This window comes from Morone saxatilis, unplaced genomic scaffold (assembly GCF_004916995.1).
Source record: "Morone saxatilis isolate NCDOM2014 unplaced genomic scaffold, NCSU_SB_2.0 Contig3, whole genome shotgun sequence".
Classification (NCBI taxonomy): Eukaryota; Metazoa; Chordata; class Actinopteri; family Moronidae; genus Morone; species Morone saxatilis.
Genome location: NW_023339873.1, coordinates 12,150,436 through 12,177,070, shown reverse-complemented (window position 1 = coordinate 12,177,070; position 26,635 = coordinate 12,150,436). Strand labels below are relative to the sequence as shown.

Genomic DNA, 26,635 nt, shown 5'->3' with positions numbered 1-26,635 from the left:
AGATTCATTACCCTAGTCATCGATACTAGAGGCCCCGAGTACTGGCGTCGACCAGAAAAAAGGACGACCAAATTGGTCAGCAACTGGAGTCTCCTGACCTAAGGCCAGAGCTCAGATTAGGTTAAAGTCCTTTGCGGCATCCTAAAAGAGTGCCTTTTGCTCTTGAACGACACAAAATTAAGTTAAAATGTCGTGCTAAGGCTCTCCAATTAATCGAAATTGATCTGATTACGATTTGGGGCCAACGATCTCAAACTAACAAATCGGGGGGGGCGACGATTTTTTCCATTTCTGTTGTGCAACCGTTGTACCCGCTGCTATTTCGCCGCCATGCTATGTCCGCTCCCTCCCCCCACAGCATGCACTGCACGAGTCATGCGCTGGTATACTCCCGCGTTCCCGACCTGGTCGCGTACACGAATGTAGTCACGGGAGCGAGCCGTAAGCTATTAAACACTGCGCTGGTGGCCGCACCTGAGTTGCAGACCGATTTCTAACCTCCCTTTCCTCTCTAAGATTCTAGAAAAAATAGTCGCCAAACAGTTGTGTGACTTTTTACATAGCAATAATTTATTTGAGGATTTTCCACCCTTCCACCATTTCCAGAACCCACTTCCTTCATATCAATCCCTATCATCATTTAGTCTTCTTCTCAGTTCATTCTAACACATGTCTGTAATCCATCTTTTCATTCAGGGGAGCGAAAGGATGCCAGAAGAAATTCCATCAAGTAGGACTCCACTTTCATACAACTCTGACGCTGTATACTCACACATCCTTGTGCTGCTTGCCTATGTTCACTCTGCTGTCAAATTGGGAATCTGGAACATTAACACCACCATCCCTATCAAATGATAACATATCAAGACAAATTCAGATATGGGTTAGTTGGTAAACGAAATAAAGCTTCATAAAATCATATGACATCTTTTCAAATTGAATATTACACAGACGGGATCACAGCAAAACACCAGCATTTTAATCTGTGACATTAATATGATAATTTGCTGCATATGCAGTATGGTTTCTTGATGTTCAGTATTGAGCTCAGTTGTGACTGATTTCTGCTATTTTCTCTGCCATTTAATAAAGCTTCAGCAAAGCATGTAAACCCAGTCTCTTGTTGTGCTACTGTATGTCTCCACTGTGTTTGGGGTAAGTGTTTTTCCCAAAATTGACACCCCAAGAAGTGTTTAGGAGCACGTTTCAGGTGGTTAGCCCCACAGCGTCCCCACAGTGCCCAACTAACCTGTGAGGAAGAGTTGGACACAGACACACTCACTGACCTCTGTTGGGCACTCTGGGCGGCAGCGGCGGCGTCGGTCCCGGTGGCGGCAGGTTGAGGTCCATCATGGTGCCGTAGGTCTCGTTGCTGAGCATCATACTCGGGACCTGAGGCCGCTGTTTGTCCCGGGCCAGGAAGGCGGCGTCCCGAGCCAGCGCCGTGAGGTTGGGGCCGCTGCCCGGCACGAAGCAGCTGACCGGACGCTCCTCACGCCGGTTGGGGATTGGCTGCAGGAAACACGCCGTTAAACCTCTGAGCCACTATGTGTGTTTACGATGTTTACATTAAACCAGCTGACCTTGTCCTCCATCTCGTCCTCGCTCTCGTCCAGGTCCTCGTTCTGGAGACGCCACTCGTACTCAACGTGAACGTGGACGTTAAACTTTCCCGTCTGAGCCTGAGTCAACTGAAACAGACGATAACGACGGTTAATAAAACATTAAAGTTAGTTAGTATTTGTTTACATTATTTATGTATTATTATTTTTTATTATTATTATATTATTTGTTTTTAATTAAAAAGCTGCTTTAGTTTGGCCTAATTTAGCTTTTATTTATCATAGCTTAGCTTTCTTTAATTCAACTATTTTTTGTTTTATGTCATTTTATTGTTTTGTTGTATTAAAGTTATAATGTTGTGTCATTTATTCAGGTCCAGTTCAGTTTAACTGGTTTATTTTAGACTGATTTAGCTTAGCTTTATGTTAGCAGTGTGTAATGTATGTTAGAAGTTAATTCAGCTCAGTTCAGGTGCATTTAACTGCACATATAAACTTATTAATTATTATAAAAGATTAAAGAAACCAAAGATATGATAACAAATATAACAAATATAACATTTCTCTGAGTCTCACCAGTTCTTCACACTCGGTGTGTCGGAGACGTTTAGCGGTGTCCAGCGGCGTCTCTCCGGCTTCGTTTGCTGTGAGACAAATTAAAGTCAGTGAAAAGAGACGTTCAGAAAGGAGACGGTTTGTGTTCATGCTGTCGATCATTAGACGCTGTAATGCTCCGATCACACCAGGAAACTAAACTTTACTATTATACAGCTTTATCTTCTATCTAGGGAAAAGTAGCGGACACTAGTTTCAGCCCTCGTTCAACCCTGTAACTATTTATACGGGCTAATATAAGATGTGAGGTGTTCTTATTTCCCTCCTGTTTCCTTTCTGTTTGTGTTCTTACTGATGGAGACTGAAGCTCTTCCTCTCAGCAGCAGTTTCAGACACTCGCTGTTGTCCGTCAGGCAGCAGTAGTGCAGCGCTGTGCTGCCTTTCACCGTCTGCTTGTCCAAGTTCAAACTGCCAGGGGACACAGACAGATAGAGGAAAACATAATTAGTTTTTTTGCAGTTGTGTAATATGTAAAATGTTTAAACACTATTTGAACAGGCTTTTTTAATAAATGGAACAAAGAAAACACAATACAAAAAGACAAAAAAATAAACAATTAAGCAAATGCATTCAATCTAGTAAAGAGAAAAAAGAAGGACAAGTGAAATAAGTGGACAAGAATAACGCCTGTCAATTAACAAATTGGTCTTTTAAACTATTTTAATTTTAATTAAGTGTTAAGAGACATCCTTCCGACGTTATGTCAAGCTCATTCTTTTGTATGGTGGTGTGTTCAATGTTTCCATTCCAGCTTAATGCATTCTGTAGGTACAAATGAAGTGAAGTGCAAACGTATTGTGGTCCTCTGTTGTTTCCTGCGCTTTGTTTACCTGTTCTGAGTGAGGAAGTCGACGATGTGAAGAGACGTTCTATCCACCAGTCTGACTGCGAGATGAAGGGCAGTCTCTCCTTGTTCCTGTAATGAAAACATAAAACAGAACCGTAATGTTTTCATATCCCACCACCGAGAATATGAGGCGTTTGTGGAGAACCACGGAGGAACTTAAAGAGCAAGAAGGATTATTATGAGTAGGAAGTCAGACTCCAGGTAGAAAAGGGAAGTCTCAGTTAAATATGTTGTGTACTGACGTGTCCGTTGGCCAGAGGTATGGGCTCCATGAGGTCGACTCCCTCTGCGTAGACCTGGATGAGCGAAAAAATATCCCGGGCCTTCACTGCGTCACACAACGTATGGAGCCGCGACGTCGAATCGGGACACTTCTTCCTGGCGAAACGTTTCTCGGTGTATTTGGCCGTGATGAAGTCTTTCCTCGCCTGCCTGGTGGGAGATGAAGAAGAGGCAGCCGCTCAGTTACAGCTGTGTCATTTCTGGTCTTAATGCACCAATCAAAAGCCACTGATCAGAACTAATAAACACACTAAATGATTCATTAATTGTTATTCACTGATACCATTTCAGTGCTTGATTGAGTTTCATAATTGGGTTTAAATTGCAAGGAAATAAAAAGTATTATATACAAGTCTTATACATTTACCTTTAATCAGTTTGGATAACTTGATAGCTAGATGGGGTTTTACCACACAAACATAACTTAAAGGACATAGGACATTTCAAATTCTGAGAAAAATATCATTATTAGTTGTTTCGTGACAACATCAGCTAGTCAACTGTGTCTTACTACTCGACTAAAAGAAACATATCTATAACATGAACATTTTGTTTAAGAAATAAAATAAATAGCTGTCCTGTAAAGCAAACGATGACAGCAAAATGTTCCTCCATGTTGTCTGAAACAGATTTTAAACAGCTTTACCAAAAAATATCAGTAATAAAATGTGATCAATCTGCAAATGTGTAAAAATATTATACCTAAAATCTTACATTTGAAAATGTGTTGATATATAATTATTGTGTTTTAACCCTTTTAAGCCTCAGTACGTCGCTGGTTAAAATGTGCCAATGTGTCACAGTGCTGGTGTCTTTAATTGTTGATTGAATGTAATGCAATACAAGTGAGAACAGAGAGAGAGTTGAGGGAGAGCCGTATGGGGGGCAGATGGAGTGAGGAGGAGAGAAGTTAGAGGGGTGACTTACATGTCACTGGATGGGTTGGGTTTCACCACATTTTCAGCACTTAAACAAGCCTCCATGATTTCATTAAAGCCTGCATTCCCCACATTCTTGGCCAGCTGTGGAGCACACACACGGACATAGACACATACACATATTGAAACTGGTCATACAAGCCATTTTCTGCAACACATGCATTAATTCAAAAGTCATCGTGTCTGCCAGTTGAGCTCACACCTCCATATGGATGCATTACAGATCCTAAACTGTGTGTGGAGCCTTATAAACAGCACAACGCCTGTCTGATTGTGGCGAACACGACTGGCGCTGAGGAAAGCAATCACGACTGGAAGCATTTAATCCCAACCATCCCACAGGCGGTAAATCTCAGCACCAAACAGTGATTAGAAAAGCCAAAAAAAATTTCAGCTATTCTGAGTGTGGAGACTTCCAGAGGAAAACTGGAGGAGAGAGGAGGCCTGGGAGGATGTTACTCTCGATTTACTCATTCGTCTTTGCTCTGTCTACTCCCACCCGTCCTCTCCTCCAGTTTTATCCTGCCTAAAAACAGATTTCTAATGGGAAATCATTACAATACAACACAATTCAAGCTGCCACAAAAGCTGTGACTTACCAAGAGCTCTGAGGTGCTGAGTACGTCAAGAGTGAGTGACTGGATCCTGGAGTAGTGGACTCCCAGCTCCCTGTGGATCCCCGAACATTCAATGCAAGTTAGGATGCCCAGGTTGGTGGACAGCCACGTCGGGTCTGAGAAAGAGAGAAGGAAAAGTCAAGAGAACAGAGAGAGGAGGAGGTAAAACTACACACGAGGGAAAAGAGTAATGAAATGAATTTTGGTGGCATGGCTCTCCTTTGGGCAAAAACCACAAAAGCAAAGTAATTTCTGCAGCATGTGAGCCAACTTTGATGTGTCCTTGTGGAAAGCTGTGAGCTCTGGAAAAGTAATAGCTGCCTGAAGGTGTTTTTACTATCTCTCAGTGTCAGAGGAAAGTGACCAAGCTCAACTGTAGCCAAGTCTGGCCTAGATACTCCGTGTAAATATGTGTGGATATACTGCATGTGTATGCCATGTATAGTATGTTAGGAGTATATACATGTCTGCAGGAGGAAATTACATGGGATTGAGAAATATTATTGGGGGGCTTCATGCATTTGAGAAAACAAATATTTCAAAGTTGTGACAGAATATCTCCACAAACGCAGAGGATCCAGTCCGCAAGAGTTTCAGCATCTTCTGAGCCAAGTACTCACCAGACCAAGACCATACCGGTGGTTTTACACGCTTCAGGCTCATAAATATTCACATACATCACTGTTGACACTTTGCAATCACTCATTTTTAGATTGATTACCAGGCAGCAAATCATTTCTGTTCATTTAGTCTTGAAACATACTTAAAATCTGCAGCGTTCATATTGTTGGCAGGAAGTCAGGAAGCAAAAAGTCAAAGCTTCCCAAAAATATATTATTAAATATATTTCTGAGATTCCTGGGATATTCTCTCATAAATTAAATGGGATTTTAACCACTGAATGGTGGATAACCACTGTAAGATCCTGACTGATCCAGTCCAGAGATTTAAATAATGAATGACGTTAGCGCTGCTGTGACATCTTGCGTAAAATCCGTGCGGCACTTCTTTAAATTTGGAAAAGCACCTTTTGTTCTAGCTGCTGAGTGAAAGCGACATGTTTTTAATTCACTCAAAAAGACAGAATCTAGCCAAAAATCCATCAGTACGGACAACTCTGCAAAACAGATTACATGTGACGACAGTGGGAAGACATCAATCTATTACTGTCTTAATCACATTAAAGGTTTTACTTTAAATGGAAATTTTAATTTGTAATAAACACAAAAGAAGAAAAGCAAAAGAAGAACTGTGCCTGCGTGTACCTAAACTAAAGCCATGCAGATTGTGGCAGTGGTATTATCATAGTTACTGCATCTTAAGGTCGGAATATAGCTATAAAAGTATGTTTTGTGGTGTTTTCAAGAATGACTTTGGAGAACTGGCTTTTTAAATGTATGAGCTGGATTCTAACTATGTTACTGTGTTAAAGCAATCAAATTTAAAAATAATAATAATATGGTTGTCAGCACTGTCACAATGTGGATTCGGTTATTTCCATTTCTTTAGGTGGTTAATATAACCCACAGCAGTCTATTGCTTAGCTTTTAGATATTATCATGCAATGATCACCTAACTGGAACAAAACAATCAAATGTAAACAATAATGCAAAGTTTACCATGATTGGATTACTTGCCTCAAGCAAGTATTGTGTCTGACCAAGTGGATTTTCAAACCTCAGTAAAATAAAATGATAACTAAATGTTGCCTGGAAGGTAGGAAAAACTAATGGTATGCTCTGGATACAAGGTCAGCAATAATGTAAAGTATGTTTGATTTGAAGTCAATAAGCTTAAAACAAACAAAACCAGTGGTGTTATCCTTTTTTGTCAGCAAAAATCATTTAAAGATCATAAATGTTGTTTTGATCATTTGTGAGGCGAGGGGTCTTTGCCACTCACTGGGCGCTCCGCAGTCGCAGCACACGTCGTTTCCCGTCATCCTTTTGACCTCTCCCAAGATCGCCTTGGTCAGCTCCTGCACGATGTTGTTCTCGCCGACATGTTGGTCCCCTTTAAAGGCCTGATTCAAAGCCTCCTCCTTACTGTTCTGTAGCACCGAGATCCAGCTGGAGGAGAGGCAGATGAAAATGAGAAGTAGGTTGAGTGGCGGGGATGGGAGCAGACGAAGCAGAAAGTTATGTGAATAGAAAATGAGGGAGTTAAAAGGGGGGGAGAAGACGGGAGTGAAAGGGCAGGAGGTGGGAGGTAAAGACAAGGCCAAGCGTCTGACTGGGTGTGAGGCAGGACGTGTGTGGAAAGTGGCCGAGGTGGTAAACAGGATGCACTTAGGCACAAGACTGAACACGAACACACACACAAACACACACACAAACACACACACACGAACACACACAGGGGAAGGAAGGAACAGACACTTACATCTGACAGTCCTGGTCGTCCTCGGCCTGAAAGTGATACGTTCTGTCGTCTGAAACAAAAAAGAAATGAATGACACAACGGAAGAGGAGGGAAGAGGAGAACATGAATCAAAGAGAAGTGGAGATTAAAAGAGTAAAAAGCGTTGCCCTACAGAGGGCATTAAAGTCTCCCACTGACAGGTCAGACTGACGGTGAACTGAGGAACAAAAAACAACAACAAAAACTCTTAGCTCTTATTTCTCTTGTCTTCAGATGTGAATCACTTGCCAGTAACCAGGAAGACTGACTACTATTTTTACACCACTGTATCCAAAGCAACTTAAACTGTGTCGTGTCTCCAGTGGCTGAAGCTTAGCCTCTTAGCTCAATGCCAGTGTCTCCTCTGTGTGGAAAAACCTTGAATGAACGAGAACCCCAATGTTTGTTGCGTGCCATTCCCCTTCTCTCTTTCTCCCCCAATCGTTTTCTGCCATCTCTCTACTGTCAATATGTTAATAAAAAAGGCTTAAAATGCCCCTCTCACAGTCTGGCCCCACAAGACAGAAATCTGCAATGGGCTATTGATTCCAAATTAACTGTTCAGTGTCTGATGTGGAAAAGCCTGCAGAGTACAGCCTCAAAAGTGCTGTTAACGTCATTTATTTGACATAAATTGACTATTTATGGAAGAATAAACAATGTCAGCAATTATTGTCATATTAATTGTTTTGCAGATTGTTTTTCTCAGTTAATGTCAACAGTGAGTTTGGTGACGTATGGCTCAACGTTTGCATAGGAAACTTTAACGATTCGTCAGATTTGTAGTGACTTGTGGTGATCACAACTTCCTGGAGGCACTGATATAAAATATAAAAAACCCGTTACATAAAAAATATTTATTCCAGCATCATTTGCCCTCCGCACCATTATTTTACTGTCTACAAGTGTTGCTGTTGTTTACATATACATATATATAAATATATTATATCTGTACATAGCAGTTTATGTTTACCTTCAGCTGCATGTATGCCTTTTTCTGTGTATGTTCATTGACAGCAACATGAAACCAGCGTCAAATTCCTCGTATGTGCACTCACACCTGGCCAATAAAAGTGATTCTGACTCAACAGTAAAAAAAATACTGAAAAATCATCTTATCTTTAGTCTGCTGCTGCTTGCTAAATATAACATAAACATTTGAAATCCACACAGCTGCATAATGAATCTTGGCCTGCTGCTTCCTGGATGAATAGAGCTAATTAAAATGAGGCATTTGAGTGCAACATGCACAGATTGGGTGGCGAACAAGGCGCACAGACAAAAAGGGAAGGGAAGCAGTGGAAGGCAAAGAGAGAGAGAGGTCTGAACTTACGGGATATGAGGTCAAAGCTTCTCTTCTCTTCAGGATTGTGTTTCACCTGGCAGGTGAGCAGGTTGAGTTTAGCAGGCGGCCGGTTAGCCTGCCAGAGAGAGAGCGGGAGGGAGGGTAATGACAACAACATAAATGAGCCAGAGTGTTGTGTTTAACCGTGTCAGACTGCTGCCGGAGCCAAATGAAACATCTGATAAGCTGTTACGTGTGAGATGAACTGCGCTGGTGAGAGGAGTTGATCGGGCCAGAGCGAAATCTTTATATGGGAACAAACGGAGTTCAAGTTTAAAGAGACTGAGGCAGCGATGTGAGAGGAATGTTAACTTATGAACTGGGCCTCTGCTCTCTGCTGCTCTCTGTTAATATATTCATGGTTAATGAGTGAGGATAATGACTGGCCGGGAAGACGGCCTGCAGCCAGGACACTGACACTGTAATGTGTGGGATGACTGTGAGACTGAAATCAATCATCAGTGTGTCTGGTCCCATATGTGTGCATCTAAATGGGAATTTGTTATAATCGGGACAATCGCATCTCCCCTGTCTTATGTCTGGCTGAGTTTGGACACAAAAAAAGCTTTTGTTGTCTTACTGTGCCGTGTGAGATGGTGAGGTATCCGTTCTTTGCTGTGCACTTTCTCTTCTGCCACACTTTCCTCAACCTGTGACACACAGGAGACCGAGATTAGTGCGTCACACAAACACACGCAGGCAAATATTTAATGAAATATTTAATATGATCACATGTTATAATACAGAACACATGCTAGTTATGAAACACAGGCTAAGCAGTGTATTCATATCTCTTAAAAAAGCTGCATCACTAGTTATAGAGCTGCATCAATTAGTTCATTACTGATTGATCAATTTTGATAAATGATTAAATGTTTTTCAAATCCACATCAGATATCTCTGGTTTCAGCTTCTCCAACGTGAGAATTTGCTGCTTTTCTCTGTTTTATATAATCGTAAACTAAAAATCTGTTATCTGACAGTTAAAACAAACAATTTAAAGGCGTCACCTTGGGCTTTAGTAAACTGTGACGGGCCTATATACACACGTTATATTTAGACATAGACTAAACTATTAATTGATCAAATGAGAAGTAAACAGCAGGTTCATCCGTAATAAAATAATTGTAGGTTGTAATAGGTGCAAATCTTTGTTTTGCTTTGTACTATGAAAAATCTTATTTTGATGTATATTACAAAAGAAAAACTTCTATAACTATTATGTATAGTAAACTATGTTTTTTCCCCACATACAGTATCACAACTGATCTTTTTTAGAGTTTTTAAAGTTATTTTAAAAACTCACCCGTCACTTTTCTTGTAAAGGTAGCCGCTGCGCTCGGTGCCGTGCTCCTTGTTACCCTGTGGCTGGTGCAGGCTGTAGGTGGTGCTCTGCCGCACCTGTGATTCCTGGGAAAACACACACACACACACAAATACAAACAACAAATCAGAGGCTTCACAAAAATAAAATAAAAATCCAATAAAACGCAGGCGCTGCATGTTGGATTTGCAAATCCACTTTGCAGTCAAATGGGAGTCACTGAAGCGTTAAATGGCTCTGATTTACGCTCTGCTTCTGGGTCTCCTCTGAGAATTTTAAAGCAAGTATAGACAACAATAAGAAGATTGCTGCTGTGAGCCTGAATGATTTTGTACACATGGGGATATGGGGACAAGAAAATAAGAGGAGCTTTCACACCTCTGAATCAGAATCAAATAGGTAAAATCTGAAGAAGCAAAATACAAATCACAGCCTGGGTGAGTTTGAACAGATATAACCTGAACTAGATTCAATTTAACTTGATTTATCTTTTGGACATCTAGGTTTGACTGCAATGCAACAACAAGGACCAAACAAAGGCCAGATTTCTGTACAAGTGATGTCATTTCCTTTGTGGAAACCCTACGGGAAGCAGAGAGGACAACTTCTGAAGGCAGGCGTTGACGGGACTTTGATGATTTTACTGGTGTGTTATCAGCAGACACACACAGCCAGCATGACAATCCCGGTAGAGCAGGGATGCTTTTCTCATTGAAAAGTCATTTAAAATAAAAAAGCAACAACTTAAATGAACCAAAACACTGAAACAATGCAGCAATGCCACACAAACAGATTATGTGCTGCAGTAAAAAAAAAAACACTGATGTAGCAACTACAACTGAAGCAACACCACAATGAAAACAGGATGCAAACAACCACAGAAAAGGAATTCTTTCTTTTTCCAAGAAACCCACTTACTCTCCTAGACTTGTTTCACAAAAGACGGAGGCAGCGAAGGAAAGAAGAAAACAGGCTTCAGGTGAGACCAGGAGCATATTTAATAGTTCACTTAGCACAGGCCTGGGGTCAGTTAAAAATCACGTCCACACATTCGGGAGGAGGACAAAATGGAAAATATCAATGCATGTATGAAAACATAGGAAAAACACCAGGGCCTTTTCACAAGAGATTTAATCAGAAATGTGCTTGTTAATTAGCTGATACAAGCATAAATTAGTACCAACTATGTTAAAAAAAAAAGGTGGTTAATGTGGTTAAGGATTGTTTATATCGAATATAATAGAGAATTAGAGGAATTAAAAGGATTCAAATAAAATATTTGACTGACATGTTCCTTGACTTTGAGTACAGAAGACCTTCAGCGCTCTGTGTGTGTGTGTGTGTGTGTCTTACCTCCTTCTGCTCCACCTGTAGCGCTGACTTGAGGACTTCTCGTAACTGAGTCAGCTGTTTCCGCTCTTCATCCTGCACCTGCTTTATCTGTCATATAGGAAAGAGAGAAAAGAACAGAGTAGAAACATATAGGATGCATATTTTATGACGGAAATGAAAGAGTCAAACGAAGGGATGAAGATATCAGAACTGCTGGTTTTCTCACCGTGTGCAGATCTGTTGCCAGTTTTTCTATGGAAGGTTTCAGGTTGTCCACGGCTTTCAGACCGTCCTGAAAGAAACTGAACAGGAAACACATGAATTTAACACATTAGCATTACAGAACTTCCACAAAATAGGGGTGCATTTATATTTGAGTGACTTAAATTACATAAACAGACTTACTTGCACTGCGCATGGAAGTACTTGATGAGATTCTGCAGCAGGTCCACCCCCTTCTTGATTTTGATCTCATTGACTTTGAGGAGATACTGTAAACATATTGAATACAGATTCAGTCAGACAGGGTGAGGCCGAGTTCAGGCAACTCGGGCTCCATCTCAAACATGTACGTCGCTTTCATCTCGTATCGAGACGCTTCAAAGTAAAAATCTTTATCTTCCAAGTGATGTTTTATTAAAAAAAAACTTCAAAGAGGGACAGACTGCACTAAACATAATAATATAATCTAAGATGTGTATTCCAAAAGGCTAGCCTCCACTCCACTACTACCTGTGTGCAGTTGTTTTCTATCTTTAACATGTTTCATTTTAGAATTAAACTTCCCTTGTAAATTGCTTTTTTAGGAAACATATTTAAATAAGTCAGGTCTCACTCATTAGTCCGACTAACCTCACACATCTGCAGCTGGAAGAATCTCCTCTCCTTCTCCATCTCTTCAGCAATTTCTGCCCCACTGATTTCCGTCCTGATCATCCCGTGCTGCCTTGCGTGCTCCTTCTTCTCCTTCTCTATCTTGGTGCTGGCAGGAAGTAACATCACAGGGGTCAAAGAGCACACAGAACATCCATGACAGCACCATAAACTCACAATAAAGTGTGGTATTGTGTAGAAATCAGCCCTATTGCTGTCTGGCAGACAAAGATTGTTGGATGAGGTTATGGGTTAGAGATTGTTAGTTTAACTGTGAGGTTAGAGATGACTGGAGTGCGTCTGTGTAGGTTAATCTAAGCCAGGTGGTAAAAACCTCTTCAAAACTTTAAAATGAAGGCATGTGATGTGTTTTTAAGTGCTGTTGTGATGTTAATAGCGGCGTCCTGAAACGCATCCTCTTTCACAGGGAGGGGTTGTATCCTCCCAGACAGCAGAACTAAAGAAGCCATTCAGATGCACAGCAAACACTCATTATCTACGTTATAGTATTGCATTTCCAGATGTACAATGTACTGAAGTAAACAGACTAAATTCAGAGGAGAAACATCTGGCTAATTGCACCGGGGGTTAAGGCTCATTAGTGCATTTGGAGGGTGTCAACTTTTACACTATTAGCATAAAGCTTCTTATCAGACACTTGCTGCTGTTGTTTCTCACTGATGGTGGCAATTGAAACTGGCACACAAAAGCAGACGAAATTAGAAAGCAGATGTCAGCTAGTGGGAATCACTGCACTTGGCAGACATCATTGAATGAGTTAGACTGTCTCTTATATTACCGTTCAGTTCAAATGCCAACAAGGGGAATCTTTCTTTATACATAACTGCTGTGCATTAGGTGTCTGATTATGTGTAAGTAGTATTATAGAGAGGACGGGTTTAGTGTTTTAAAAAGTCAGGAATATATGTAGGAGGGCATGAGCAAATTAAATTAAGGTTTAAAAATGTTAATGCATTCTTGCACTGGTTCTGGTGAAACCTTTCAGACACCAGGTTGCCTGACAGTCAGTATTCAGGGCTGATTTATCACAAACACCATAAACTCTGCATACAGTATCTCGCACAGGCAATCAGGAAAACACACCACACACAGGAGGGGAGGCACCAATCCATGCAATAGGGCATTCTTTTCCATATGCTGTTTTTTATTTTCTGACAGCATATTCCCTACAAAAAAGGATGCAGCAGTTTGTTCCCCCTCACAGGGACGGCGTGTACGCTAAAACTCGTTCAGCTCGGTTCATGTGCATCAAGACAGACTTCACTCCCTTGCAGCTAGGCTCAGTGCAGTTTATGACAAAACAAATAAATACTAAAAGGCCATTCCTCAACTTTAAAGAGGAACTTTAAAGACGGTGAGACATTCTTAAAACTATCAACTAGTCTTAAAGGAATACTTTGACATTTTGGGAAATATATACTGTTTCTACACATTTCATTAATTAGCATGTTAATAAGTGAGCTTCGGCTATGCTGGTAGGCAGATATTGTTCACTCTGAGACAGAGCCAGGCTAGCTGTTTCCCACCTTATTTCATTCTTTATGCTAAGCTAAGCAAAGCTAACTCTTCCAAAATGTCCAACAATTCCTTTAACATTCATTCGCAATTGCCATTTTACTCCCTTTATATTGTGAGTCATGATGCGGCACCAAAAGAGGAAATTCTCCTTAATCCTGCTGTTTCACAATATCTCTTAAGCAAAGTGGTGACAGCACATCCTGACTGGGTTTCACACTTTAGTCCACATCTAGCTGCAGTTGTATTGATAATTATTGTTCGGCAGGCAGGATACTAGAAATGAGACAAAATTTGGCATGTTCACAAAGGCTGTGTTGGAGGAGACACAATTAAAGTCAGTTTCATTTCTCTTTCTGCTATCTCAAAAAAACTAAATCTGTTTGTTTTTACCAATGTAACTGTCTCAGATATTGTCGGAAAACCAGAAACACTCGTTGCGACAGCTTTTGCTTTTGGTCATAAATTCGCCATTTTTGCTAGAGTGAACAAGCCAAATGAACTTGCATCGAGAGTACACTGCTGGCCTTTGTCAGCACATGAATCTTCAGCCCTGACAGCATTACAGCATCATCAGGGCTGCGACTAATAGAGAGACACATGTTAGCCAGACTGTTTGGCCGCCAGCCAAACTGATGTTCAACTGATGATTGGGCTGAGAATCCATTCACTTTCAGTCCTGTCAGTTCAGGGAGTGATTCACAAATTAGGCAATAAAGACAGAGATAATAACTTTTCGTAGACACATTCTGCATTGAAATTTAGGAAGAAATGGTCTGACTTTACTAATTACGTTTCAGATTAAACACTCTTCCTGAATTAACAGCATTCAAAGTGAATCAACTCCCAACCCGGAGGCTAAAAACAGAATTCAAACTGTCGGCTGTCGGATGCAAAGAGCTTGCAAAAACAAATCAGGAGTCAGAAATCAGAAATCAACGCTGAGTTAAAATCAAATCAATGTATCTCTCTGTGTCTGTGAATATTTTAACAGCCTATTATTGACAGCAGACAGCAGAGAGATCAGAGGCGACCAGAGGATCATTGATAAAGAAAAGTGTCAGGCTATGTCGGGGTGTTTGGGTGGTATTCCAATCAGGCAGAAAACTGAACTCTATTGATGCTCTCGGTTTTGTCATCAATAGAGTCAAATCATAAGAATAAATTGGAGCGGTCACATAGCATCCGGTTGAACTCTCAATGTCAGTACAAAGCCCGTACTGTCTGATCGAAACGGTTTGGAGAGAAGATGTATTACCCTTTCAGCAAAGAATGTCCTTTGCAGCTTGTAAAATATATGAAAGTGCTATAAAATGTCATGTGGTCTTTTCCATGCACAATCACAATGGTGCGTCAGTGGAAATGGTGTCTCAGTGTGGATAGGTGGGTAGGTGGGTAGATGATAGTGAGGGGTGGTTATTCACATTATCAAGGATGTGTTGACAGATAATCACAGGGGGGAGGTTAGAGGGGGAGAGCGGTTAGTCGTGACAGAGACAAGACACATAGTGCACACTTCATATTAACGTACCAACTGAGACATGTTTGGCTTTAAATCAGCAATTTACGACAAGTTTGAACAGCTGAGCTAATACATTTAAATTATTGATGACTGTGTAATCAACATGGTTTGAGGCACTGGGCCAGCATGTTGAACAATTTTAACCAATTAACTAACAAACCATCAAACGTCTGGTTCTAGTTATGGAAAATAAATTACAGGCTGTTGAGTATACATATTAGGTTTCTTACACTTTTGTCTCATAGTCCTTCCAGGCTTTGTCAAAAGGCTTTTTCAGATCCTGTGAAAAACAACACAAAAGAAGTGTTCAGTTAATAGAAAATTATACAACAACAATTTTTGACATGACAAAAAGCTCTAGAACAGCCATTAAAAGGTTGTTTTCTCAGGGGGTCAAGAATTAACTTTCAATCTGTAGCAGTTCTCAAAAAAAAAATTACTTTGAACATCTACAGTTTTATGCTATCGATCTCCTCGTCTAACTCTTGCAAACATGCAAATTTCCCAAACTGTGGAACTATTCCTTGGAAAGAATCGACCGATACGTATCACGATACAGTCTGTAGGCACCAAAAATATCTACAGCTGTATACAGGAATTTAAACACCATTTACAGCAACCAAGAATCACAAAGATGTCACAATCATCATCGTCAGTGCTAACTAACTGTCACATGTTAAAAAATACTTTCCTTTCTCACTAATGAGCGAAGCTACTGTATGTGTGTGTGTGTGTGTGTGTGTCATCACAATGTGAATCAGTAAGCTGAATCATCATCCTCACAGATGCAGAGCAGCCCACAGCTGCCTCAGCAGGGAACTGGACAAAAGTCACTGTGGAGGGTTTTTGGGAAGGCAGGAGTGCGGTGTGATTGTTTCTGGTATTTGTAACAGGATTCCTCTGTTAACACCGACAACAGGCAACGCTGATTTCTCATCGTCATGGGTGTGCTTTCAACAGCTGCTTGAGCAAAATAGCTTGATTAAACCTCCCTAACGCCGTGCTGCTGATTAAACAGTTATTAGGACAAACAAAAGCAGACATTACTGGGAGCAATTGGCCGTGTCTGAAATATACAATTAAACAAAATTAATTGTTGCCCGATATTAGAGCTGTGTATTGGCAAGAATCTGGCAAAACCATGCATATTACAATACAGGGGTTATGATTTTATATGTTGTGATATATTGCAATACTGTAAGGTGTTATATTGGGATTTAATTTCAGATTTTAGGAAAACTGTCACCATATAAAGAACACACCACTATATGCATAAGTTAACTTTTTTTTTAATGCAACCAGAACAATGGGATCTGCATGTGTATTTATCACAGCTCGTGTAACATCCAACATCATAGTCCTCAGTTTACATTTATAAAACTGCTATCTTGCGGTAGGCGTGTTTAAATGAATACTCAAATGCATCATTATTTTTTTTACACCCCTGATACCAGAGCCAAAATGGCAAGAAAGTCTGATTAACAGCATGCCAGCATATCAAAAACTACAGTAAGCATCTGCTGAACCATGGCATTGAAGTGAAGCTTTTTAGTCAAACCCCATTCTAACATTTAACACTTAAGCAGCACATATTTGGCTTAATCTGAAAAACACATATTTCTGCTCGCCTGGGCAGACTATGGCTTGAGTGCATTGTTAGGGGTCCAGAGAGGACTGCGATCCCGCTGTTGACCTCCACTTCAACAGCAGAGGAGTGGCAGGCTCAACTTGTCAGGATCACGGTCTGGTTCACTGGGCCAAGCCAAGGAGCACTCAGTCATTCAGTCATTCAGTCGACCAGCTTGAGGTTGGAAACCACCAGAGGAAAGAAAGAATAAAAGACTATAAAAATACAAAAGAAGCTGAGGAACAAAGTCAAAGCATGAGTCTGAAGAAGAAAAAGCAAAAAAAAGGAAGCCGCTAAAAGAACGAACTGCAGGTCAACAGAGAGCCAGAAAGAACAGAGAGGGTGAGCGGAAGGAAATGTCAGACCCAGAGAGAGGAGAAAAATGGTACCAATGGCTAAAAATACCAGATACAGGCATGGCTGGGCAGGGAATGGCAGAGAATAGGCCAAGGCATGGGACAAACACTCCCTGAGAGAGCAGCAAGCTCCTAGCCTGATTCCCTGAATCCAAAGGACGGAAGAGGAATGTCATGCCCTTGGCAGGGGCCTCCATTTGCAAACTTATCGCCTCTTACTACCTACTACCACACATGTCCAGGAATAGCACTTCCTGTCACACATTCCTCACACCTTTTCCCACCTCAGTAATGAATGTACAACCTGGTCGGCAGCAACGAAGGCGTTTAGTTTGGGTCTGTAGTACTGGTGTACCTTCGGATGTGAACACTCAGAACCCTCTGTTCACCCAAATTACAAAAAATAAAACAAAACAATTCCACTAACTCTGTTGGTTTCTGGTCTAGTTTTGGTTTTATAGTTTTCTGATGTCTCTGCCTTCAACACAAAAAAAATTTAATGTTTTTTGGTGCTCACATTTGTCACCTGGGGCCATTATCAGGAAGATATTGTGTAGCCTGATCTAGGACTGCAACCATTAATTATTTTTAATCTATCAATCAATCAATCAATCGACCTGCTAGGAGCACCATAAATTAATATCATCAATCACTCAATCCCAATCGTTTAAAATAAAAAAATATCAGAGAATATAAAAAAATTACAATTTACCAACACTTTTACAAATTCATTATGAGCTTTTTCAGTTAAAATTTACTATCACAGAAAACACAAATCAAGCAAACCTGAACTAAAAGATTGTTTTTGCTATTAATGTTTGGAAAAATGATTTAATAAAAAAAAATTCAAATTAATTACTCTTAATCAATCAACCTAAACAACTGAAGTTGACTAAACATTTCCTGGCTATTACTGTATTTCTCGTTAGGAAAGTAGTTAGCAACGCAGACACTACAGTGCTTCTGCAAACTCATGTAACCGTTACAAATTCCCATTTCCATGCACACCAACTAGCCAGAAATAAAATTCCATTCCCTCGGTCCCATTAGGAGTGGAGGCAGAAAACTCCAACAAAGACAACCTGGACATATAAAACCAACATCTTTCATTGTGAAATAACCAGTGTGCTAACAAAAGTAAGATCTGTTGGACAAACTTAAATATAGATATTTTAGGTATGTTTCATTAGTGTATAACACGAAATAAGAATGTTGTATTGTTTTTTACAGATGGATAATTATCTACAGAAAGAGCAGATCCTTTTGCACGGAGGCCACCATGTTGAAACTGGCCGTGTTACTGTAGCAAGAAACGGACAAAACCAACTCTAGAAAGGGCTTTTGTGGGCCACCCATAGTTCGCTCCTATACGCCTGTAGGGCTGAGCGCACTAATGTATTTTACTTCAACTAAAATATCAGCAGGCAACGTGTTTTTTAGAGTACGTCTATGCAACAATTGAGGAAAAAAACCTCGATTGATAATCTGCTCTTATCTAAAATCTCAAAAAGCGAGCATGAGTGGGTGGGTTTTCCAGGTTGTTCACGGCTAACTGAACCACAATGAGACAAGGTGCAGCTGGACTTGAGTCACTGCTCACTCGGAAAGAAATTAGACCCACAGACTGCTCTCGCTCCTCCGCACGTCCTTCCTTACACAACACAGCACGAACACAGACCGGTCAATAAGCAAAGGATGAGAGGGTCGGCTGCAGGCATGACATCATGCCGGCGTCCACTCTGAAAGTCTGCTGTTAGCAGAACGGTCTTGTGGACTCAGCACTTTCCATTTTCCACAGACTGGAGAGTGTGTGTGTGAGTGTGTGTGTGTGTGAGAGAGAGAGTTTATCTTCAATAATAACACTACTGAGTCTTTCAGGGACCCTGCCGTAGCCTTTTTTGATAGCACTGATGAAGCTGAATCCTGTGTAAAAACTTCTGTTTGAAAACAAATGCTTTTTACAGTCATTTCCCAAACACTTTACCTGCTTTCCTGTGCCTTATAGTCCATCATCGCTACAGAAAGTACTGATTAAAAATGAAGAAGTGATGGCAGCCTAAAAATGACAAGGTCACTTTCTTTTTATTTTTTTTAACGCATGAAATGCCCTCTGGTGAGATGGCCATGGAGGTAGATGAGGTGGAAAATGGTGGGTTTTTACCAGAGTAACAGCGGTGACAGGTTGCTAGGTGGTAACCCTCTAATCACAGAGCCATTAGCGGCTGCCTCCCTCAGGGTTAGTTCATTGCACTCATTGCCAAAGACGGCACCGGCAGAATATTAAACAAGCTCTGGGGGAACAACGGCTACCAGAAAGCCATTAAGTCCTGAGTTAAATCAAATGAAAAGGACTAGTGACTATTATAGCTGCCACGCAGGTGCAGTAATTGTGGAGCATTTTAAGATACCAGATTGCACTTTATATGCATTAAAACAAAATTAGGAATTAGATTTTGCATCTTCATTCAATGTGAATGTTTTCCTCGCTGTTACCTGCCCTCTGTATGCTCAGTGTCCTTGCTGCAACCTTCCACGGAGAAAAATTTGTCTTAATTTTGCATTTATTCACAATTTGCTTAAACGCGTGTGCACAGGTTCACAGCCTCTGATCCACAAATGCATGTTGCGTTTAAAAACATACATTATATGCACAGGAAACTTTGCTTTTTAAATTTGAATATTATCAGATTAATGACCTTGAATGCTAACATTTATTCAAGTTGAATTTATTTGTTTGTGGATTGGAAAACACCATAAATTACTCACAAATCTTTGTAATTCTTGTCTTAGTGTGTGGTTTATGAAACACATTTGTCATCACTACTAAGACTAATATATAAACTTATCTGATCTTTTAAACACATCTCTGTTACTCTTTTATGACCTTTATATCAACCCATTACTCAAATCATCTTCCTCTGCTTCCCTGTTCCTGCAGTCTAAACAGCCCCATCATGCAGGTCTGGACTTCTTCCTGCTTCCTTCTTTCCTAACAGGTACTTTCCCCTGGGACAGCACAGGAGTGAAAAAGCAGGAATAATGACAGAGGATGAGGAAGATGATGAAGGGGAAGGGAGGGACGAGGTAAAGGCCTTGGGCTGTGGAGGTAAAAGAAACAGGTTGGGGGAGGGGGGGGTGACTCTCTCTCTACTTTCTTCCTCACTTTTCTTGTCCTGACACTGAAGGCTGACGTTTATTGACATTACAACAGTGGTGACATTTATGCGAGTGTGTGTAAATGTGTGTGTGTGTGTGTCCTGAGGTATAAAAAAACCAGCAGCTCATTAGCCCCATGTCATTGGGGTAATGAGAATCATCCGAGGGCTAATGAGCAATAAGTGGGTAAGCATTACAGATGTGACTGGCTGCCAGACTGGAGAGTGAGGGGGTGGGCGATGAGGGACAGACTGAAGGAGACAGGGAGGGAAAGAAAGCGGGGGAGAGATAGCAGTGGAGTTAAGAGAGAGGCAAGAAGACAAAGGAAGGATATCGTGAAAGAGAGAAAAGCAAACAGAGACCGAAAAGAAAACATTGCACTTAAGAGACGCACAAAAGAGGAAGAGAGGAGAAAGGACAAATGGTTCAGAGGTCGAGACGGAGCCAAGTGGCCGAGGTTCACGGGGACAACCGCATTTCTATAGCAACCGGCCTCATTACCGAGCTGGCTTAATCGCATCATACCTCGGTAGGAAACCGTAGCCAATCATGTGCCTGGAGAGTGAAAGGTCACAGACCGCCGTGGACAGTAACGAGGGCTGATCACATTACGGAGCTGCATAGCCTGTTAACGAGTGTCTGTCTGGGTTCAGTCCAGTTGGTGGACACACATGACTGATGGCTGACTATAAAGACGTGGTAGGCGATGCTGTAGCAAATACTATTTTTGGTACAAACCGAATGGCGTCTATAGGCACCAAGTCATTAAATGTCTCCGTCAGAATGTGTCATTATGTTTACCTTCCTGATTTTAGTTCACTGGTGTAAATGTAATGTATTCAATTTTTTAAGGGCACCTTGTTGATGTGCGGGTTTAAGGCAACCATGAAAGTGCAAAGTCATGGTTTGATTCAAGGCAAGTCACATGTCATTCCTCATCTTTTTCTATCCTTGTCTCATGTGATCTCCCTAGTGTCTGCTCTCTAATAAAAGGAATAAAATAGCCCCAAAATATTTAAAGAATTGCATATTTCTGGCCATTTTTCAGGTAAAGTTCTTGTACAGCTGCTTGTGTTTCGACAACAGTTTGAGAACTCCGTAACATATATTGTATCACAACTAGCACCTAAAACTTCTAACAATAGTTAATAGTCTTTCTAAGATAATTAATATTTGTGTATAACTCAAAGAAATGCAACATGTATTGAGTAATTGGCCTGTTGTTGTTGTTGTTCTTGTAATTTCATTTTATACCCTTCATCTGTGTTCTTCGCTGCTGGTTTACTTAATTACTGCTAGACAGCTTACAAACTCATTGATTGGATCATTAACTCAAAATCATCCATGTGTAAATTGTAAATTGTTCACCATGTTTGCTGATTATATCAGGCTCCATACGAACATTTTTACACAGGTTCTGTTGAGTATACGTTATGTTGACTGATTTCCCACTACATGCTACAGCTTAAAAAACATTTTATGGAGAGATGATAAACTTCATTCTGGCATTTTTGCACAACTTTCATCATTTTGAGAAATTGCAAACATCAGGCTTACGCTTCATTTGGTGATGGGTGAAGTTTGTGATTTTTATCTTGTAGTTTCATAAATGAATACTGCGGTAGTCAGGTGTTGCTACTTCATCAACTATCCATCTAGTCCCTACTCAACTCAACTTTTTATGGAAAACAGCGGAAAGTGGTCCGAGGCAGATCAAAGCAGCTTGTTATCAACCTTATTATCGAGACAGCGGGACTTCAAGGATGGCAATGATTGTCAAGGTGGCTTCAAATCACTTTGAACCAGCAGCATGGCCTCTATGCACAGCTACTGAATGAGTTTCATGAGTTCATTGAAGATAAAGCCACAGCCTATACAAGCATGTTTTGATTGATATCTCCATTTAATTTTGTATTTAGTGTGGGAATAATTGCTACCAGGAAAAACAACCTTTAGTGTCAATCAACAGGATTTGTTTTGTGTTAATAACAGTTCCCTCACAAGGTAAGAGGATCTACATGTTGGGAAAAGGGCTGAAATATTAGAACTGGAACAAATAATCTACTAATGACACAGCGCTTGCGTCAGTTAAATTAACATACGCTACACCCTCTCATAAAACTTGTATTACTTTGTGGTCACTGATGATTCAGCAACTTGTATGACGTTTATGAGTTATGAGTTACACAAGACCATGCTGTTTTGTTGCCTTACCCCTTTGACTCCCTTCAGGTCTCCTTTCAGCAGGCTGTCCAGAGGAAAGGTGATGATGTTGTTCATGTTTTGGAACTGGAGGAGGGTGAGGAGAGTGAGACAGATCAGAGTTGAAAGGTTACGTCAGAGGATTTAACCTGCAGGAGAGTGAAAGTTAGGAGTGTCCGACACCACTGAGATGTAATCCTGTTAGAGCCCTGTGTTGCTGTTTGGGTGTGTGTTTGGGTGTGTGTAGTGTGTCCAACAGGAAAAGCACTCAGGTTAAAAATACAGGCAGTTTTCTTTAAATGTGGGTGAAAAATCTTAATCACTAAGAAAATCTAATTTTCACATCATTAAAAGACAAAAATATAAAGAAAGATCCATTACAAGGCAAGTAACTCCCCTGTTTGCTGTTGCAGTTAAAGCCAGCCTCTGTGTCTAATGCTGCATATGTAATCTAGGAAGCGAGAGCTTTCTAAAGCTTTGAGAGATTACATCTTCACATCCAGGTCAGGCGGCAGCTCATATTTCTTTAATATAAAGGTGTTGAGATAACACTAATACAAAATCTCAAGCTACTGGTCTCAGTGTGGGTCGATACAGTGTCCAGGGGCAGCGACAGACCTCACATGATGGTGTCAAATTTTTCTAATAAAGCTTTGGCTTTAATACAAACCCTGGCGGGATGAGGTTGAATTAGATCCAGCTGATATTTGGTGTTGCAGTGGCTCTTTGGCCATCTCAATGGAAAACTAGAGCAACCTCCTGAGGGGCTTTAAGTTCCAGCTGGACTCACTGTGTGCTTGACGTGTGTGTTAGAGAACACACACAGAGACTCAAGGGGATAGAGACAATTAGGGACAGGATGGAAATCTTTCTCTGTCCCAGAGGATTTTACTCCATCCACTCCTCCGACCCAATAATATACACATTTACACACACACACACACACACACACACACTAAAACTCACCAGGTTTTTGAAGAGCGCAGTGAGCTCCTTGGTGAAGACGGAGAACTTGAGGAAAGCTGAACCCAGATCTGGATCATCTCTGTACACGCAGTTTTCTCCAAACTTCTCCAGAGCCTGAGTGTACTGTTCCTCGTTCTCTACGTGGGCTGGAAAACACACAACATACAACATACACACACACACAGGTCAGCTTTGACAGGTAGAATGAATCAAACTAAGGTCTTTCACTCTCTGATTGTTAAAAGTCAAAAATCAATCACTGGGTATTAATAATGTATGGCGGTCTTTCAGTGAACAAAGATACCCTTTTTCCTGTTGGTCAAGCTCAGTTGACTGTGGAAAGTGCTGCTCACCACTGAATGGGCACTTTGTCGCTATTTGTTTGTCTCATATTGTTCACTAAGAATGAATATGTGCAAACCAATTGGAGATCATTAAAGATGAGAAGTTATAAGAGAAACAGGAATCTTTTTCTCCTTGCTTTGGATCAACTAGAACTTCTGACTGCTGCTTAAATGATTAGTCTCTTAATCGATCAGTAGCTCAACAGTTATTCAACAACAATTTTAATTACTGAATTATTAGTTAATTATTTTAAGCTAAAACCAGTCTCTGGTTCCGGCTTGTCCAGTGTGAGGAATAGCGGCTCTTCTCTGTTTTATGTCATCAAAAATTAAATATCTTTGGGCTGTTGGTTGAACAAAACAAGCAGAAAAAGAATGTTACTTTGGCATTTTTCAATATTTTACAAACTAAACAATTAATTTAACAATAAATGAAGGAAAGGAACAGAGAGACGATGCAAATGTGGAGTTAAAGGAGGTAAGTGAGTGGGTTAAAAATGTTTTCATCCAACATTTTGATGGCTATGATCTTCAAATCTGCACTCCCATTAGCTTTCTCCACGTTAATCTGTATTTGCTTTTCAATTTAGCTTGTTCGCTTACGCAACAACAGGCACCAGGTATAAAGGAATAACAGATCCTTGTTTTAACAATGATTGTAAGGAGGGAGACAAACGAGAGGCAGAAAACAGATGTGGAGAAGAAAAGAAAAATACACCTCAAACTAAACAAACCCAGTCAGTTAGCAGTCGGGGGAGGGCAAAGTCTCCTAGCGTGTCTAAAGTCAAACTAATCTACCACGGGGGTTAGGCCTAGATGACTCCACTTAATACACTTCACGCCAGACTAGGCAGCTGAAAACAGTTAATGCCACCGGGACAACGGTGGAGCGAGGGATGGAGCACTGGGGACCGTTGCTATGACGACACTCACGAAGAAACTGGGTGGGGGCGGTGGGCGCTTTGAGGGAGGGACTCAAGGAAAAAATATGAGGATGCACAGTGAAAGCCACCTGCTGCCACATCATGACTCAGCTTTTTATCTTCCAAACACACACACACAGAGAGAGACAGATAACAGACACAGGTGCACAGATGTGGCAGGCTTACAGATGAAGCCGGATAAGCTCACGCCTCCGCCACGAGATATCCTTCCTGTTATTAAAAGAGGAAAGCTGAAAGCCTCTGAGTCACTACCTGCTGACCTCCTCACACCAGACAGATCTAATTTAAGCTACCGAATATCAACTGATGCAATGAGGTGAGCTGGATGATAAGGCCCCTATGAGACTGTGCACAAGCCGTAAAATGAGATTGTGATTAGCTTCTAGTAAGTACCTGAGATAAAATAATAAAAAAAACACACCTTGACAAGTTCCCAGAGGCCCAAGTGATACCAACCAACAGTCAAAAACCTGATTTCCATTATTATAAAACACCAAATCCTCACATTTGAAAAGCTTGACCTATCATTTAGTAGACTAAAAACTAGAGCTGATAAAACAGATAAGCTGATAAAATGATTAGTTGACCAACAATTAATCAGCATCTATTTTAATAACTGATTATTCATTTTAAGCTAAATGACCTGGTGGCAGCTTCTTAAATGTAAATATTTGTTGTTGTTTTTTAGCCTTCTAGCAAATCAAATATCCTTGGATTGTTTAAAATTCAACTTCCTAGAGAGAATCTCTATTTTTACTAAATAATAATTAATAATAATGAAATAACCCCTATTAAAAACAGTCTCTGGTTCAAAGCAGTGAAATGTGTCGTACAGAGATGAACTTCAATCATTGTCATGTGTCACACACACACTCACTCACCACACACCCGCAGCCTACTGTTTACACATCAGCTCCAGCTGTTTGGCTGTGGCTCTGCCAGGCTCCGAGCTAACAGGGCGGTGGCCTGCTGTCGTTTCTGAAGTGGCACATGAGAGCTCCGAGCTCTGCTATTCAGCGCCGACAAACAGCCCAAACTCCTGCCCTCCCCCCGGGATGCTCAGTGAGTACATGTGTATTTGTTGTAACATGACCTAAACACATCTCACATGCAGCCTCCAGTACAGAGCAGCTTTGAACTTTAAAAGGACCCAACGAGCCAGATTATAAGTAGTGTAATGTGGAGGAGAAAGGGAACCAAGAGAAGTGAGAGGGACACAGGCAGCCTTTTCTTTAGTTTATACTGTAAACAAAACCTGAACCCAACTTCTCTATTGTAGCATTCTGATGCTGAATGACTTTATCTGTGTTTCTAGACCTTTTTAGCTTGTGATCACCTAAAACAAAACTGTTTATAGTTGCGACCACTCGTCATCAATAAAAAACGAAATAAAAAACTAGACAATAGTAAATACGTATAGTAAATAAGCATATCTTTGTGTAGCAGAAATATGATTTTATTGCTTTCCTTTCCCTCCCCTGACCCCTCAAATTCATCTTGTAACCCTCTGTGGGGATCCCGAACAGATCTTAGAACAAGATTCTAGATCTAGATCTTGAAAACTCTACTTACACAGTTGTAGAATAAAACATACTGATTATCACTGTCAGTGTTTTGATTTGGTTGAGCTTCCCAGTGTGCTTTGCCTTTAAGAAAACAATTTTCACTAGAATCTGAGAGCATGCCAGTTGGTTGGTGCCTAAAACATCCCTCAGTGAATGTCAGTGACTATATTCCTTAACTGTAGTTTCTGACTTTTGGTATCTGGGTATTCAAGCACTTTTGTCCCTACAACCAGAGCATTTTAGGAGTCTTTGAACCGCCCATATTTGTGTGTGTGTGTGTGT

At 40.7% G+C, this 26,635-nt stretch overlaps 1 protein-coding gene across 1 annotated transcript in view; it reads right to left on the bottom strand.

Moving 5' to 3' along the window:
* The window catches only part of asap2a (ArfGAP with SH3 domain, ankyrin repeat and PH domain 2a), a 58,007-nt gene that overhangs the window by 7,193 nt on the left and 24,179 nt on the right, over positions 1 to 26,635 (bottom strand). The window contains exons 3-21 of the mRNA XM_035674404.1: positions 23,501 to 23,646; positions 22,547 to 22,621; positions 15,424 to 15,473; positions 12,115 to 12,244; positions 11,668 to 11,753; positions 11,489 to 11,564; positions 11,284 to 11,370; positions 9,913 to 10,016; positions 9,187 to 9,256; positions 8,595 to 8,682; positions 7,244 to 7,292; positions 6,764 to 6,930; positions 4,844 to 4,977; positions 4,234 to 4,328; positions 3,267 to 3,456; positions 3,008 to 3,093; positions 2,470 to 2,585; positions 2,139 to 2,206; positions 1,584 to 1,691 (exon numbers count right to left, since the gene is read on the bottom strand). Of these exons, the coding sequence (XP_035530297.1) occupies positions 1,584 to 1,691; positions 2,139 to 2,206; positions 2,470 to 2,585; positions 3,008 to 3,093; positions 3,267 to 3,456; positions 4,234 to 4,328; positions 4,844 to 4,977; positions 6,764 to 6,930; positions 7,244 to 7,292; positions 8,595 to 8,682; positions 9,187 to 9,256; positions 9,913 to 10,016; positions 11,284 to 11,370; positions 11,489 to 11,564; positions 11,668 to 11,753; positions 12,115 to 12,244; positions 15,424 to 15,473; positions 22,547 to 22,621; positions 23,501 to 23,646 (1,925 nt within the window). The remainder of the gene's footprint in view (positions 1 to 1,583; positions 1,692 to 2,138; positions 2,207 to 2,469; positions 2,586 to 3,007; positions 3,094 to 3,266; positions 3,457 to 4,233; positions 4,329 to 4,843; positions 4,978 to 6,763; positions 6,931 to 7,243; positions 7,293 to 8,594; positions 8,683 to 9,186; positions 9,257 to 9,912; positions 10,017 to 11,283; positions 11,371 to 11,488; positions 11,565 to 11,667; positions 11,754 to 12,114; positions 12,245 to 15,423; positions 15,474 to 22,546; positions 22,622 to 23,500; positions 23,647 to 26,635) is intronic.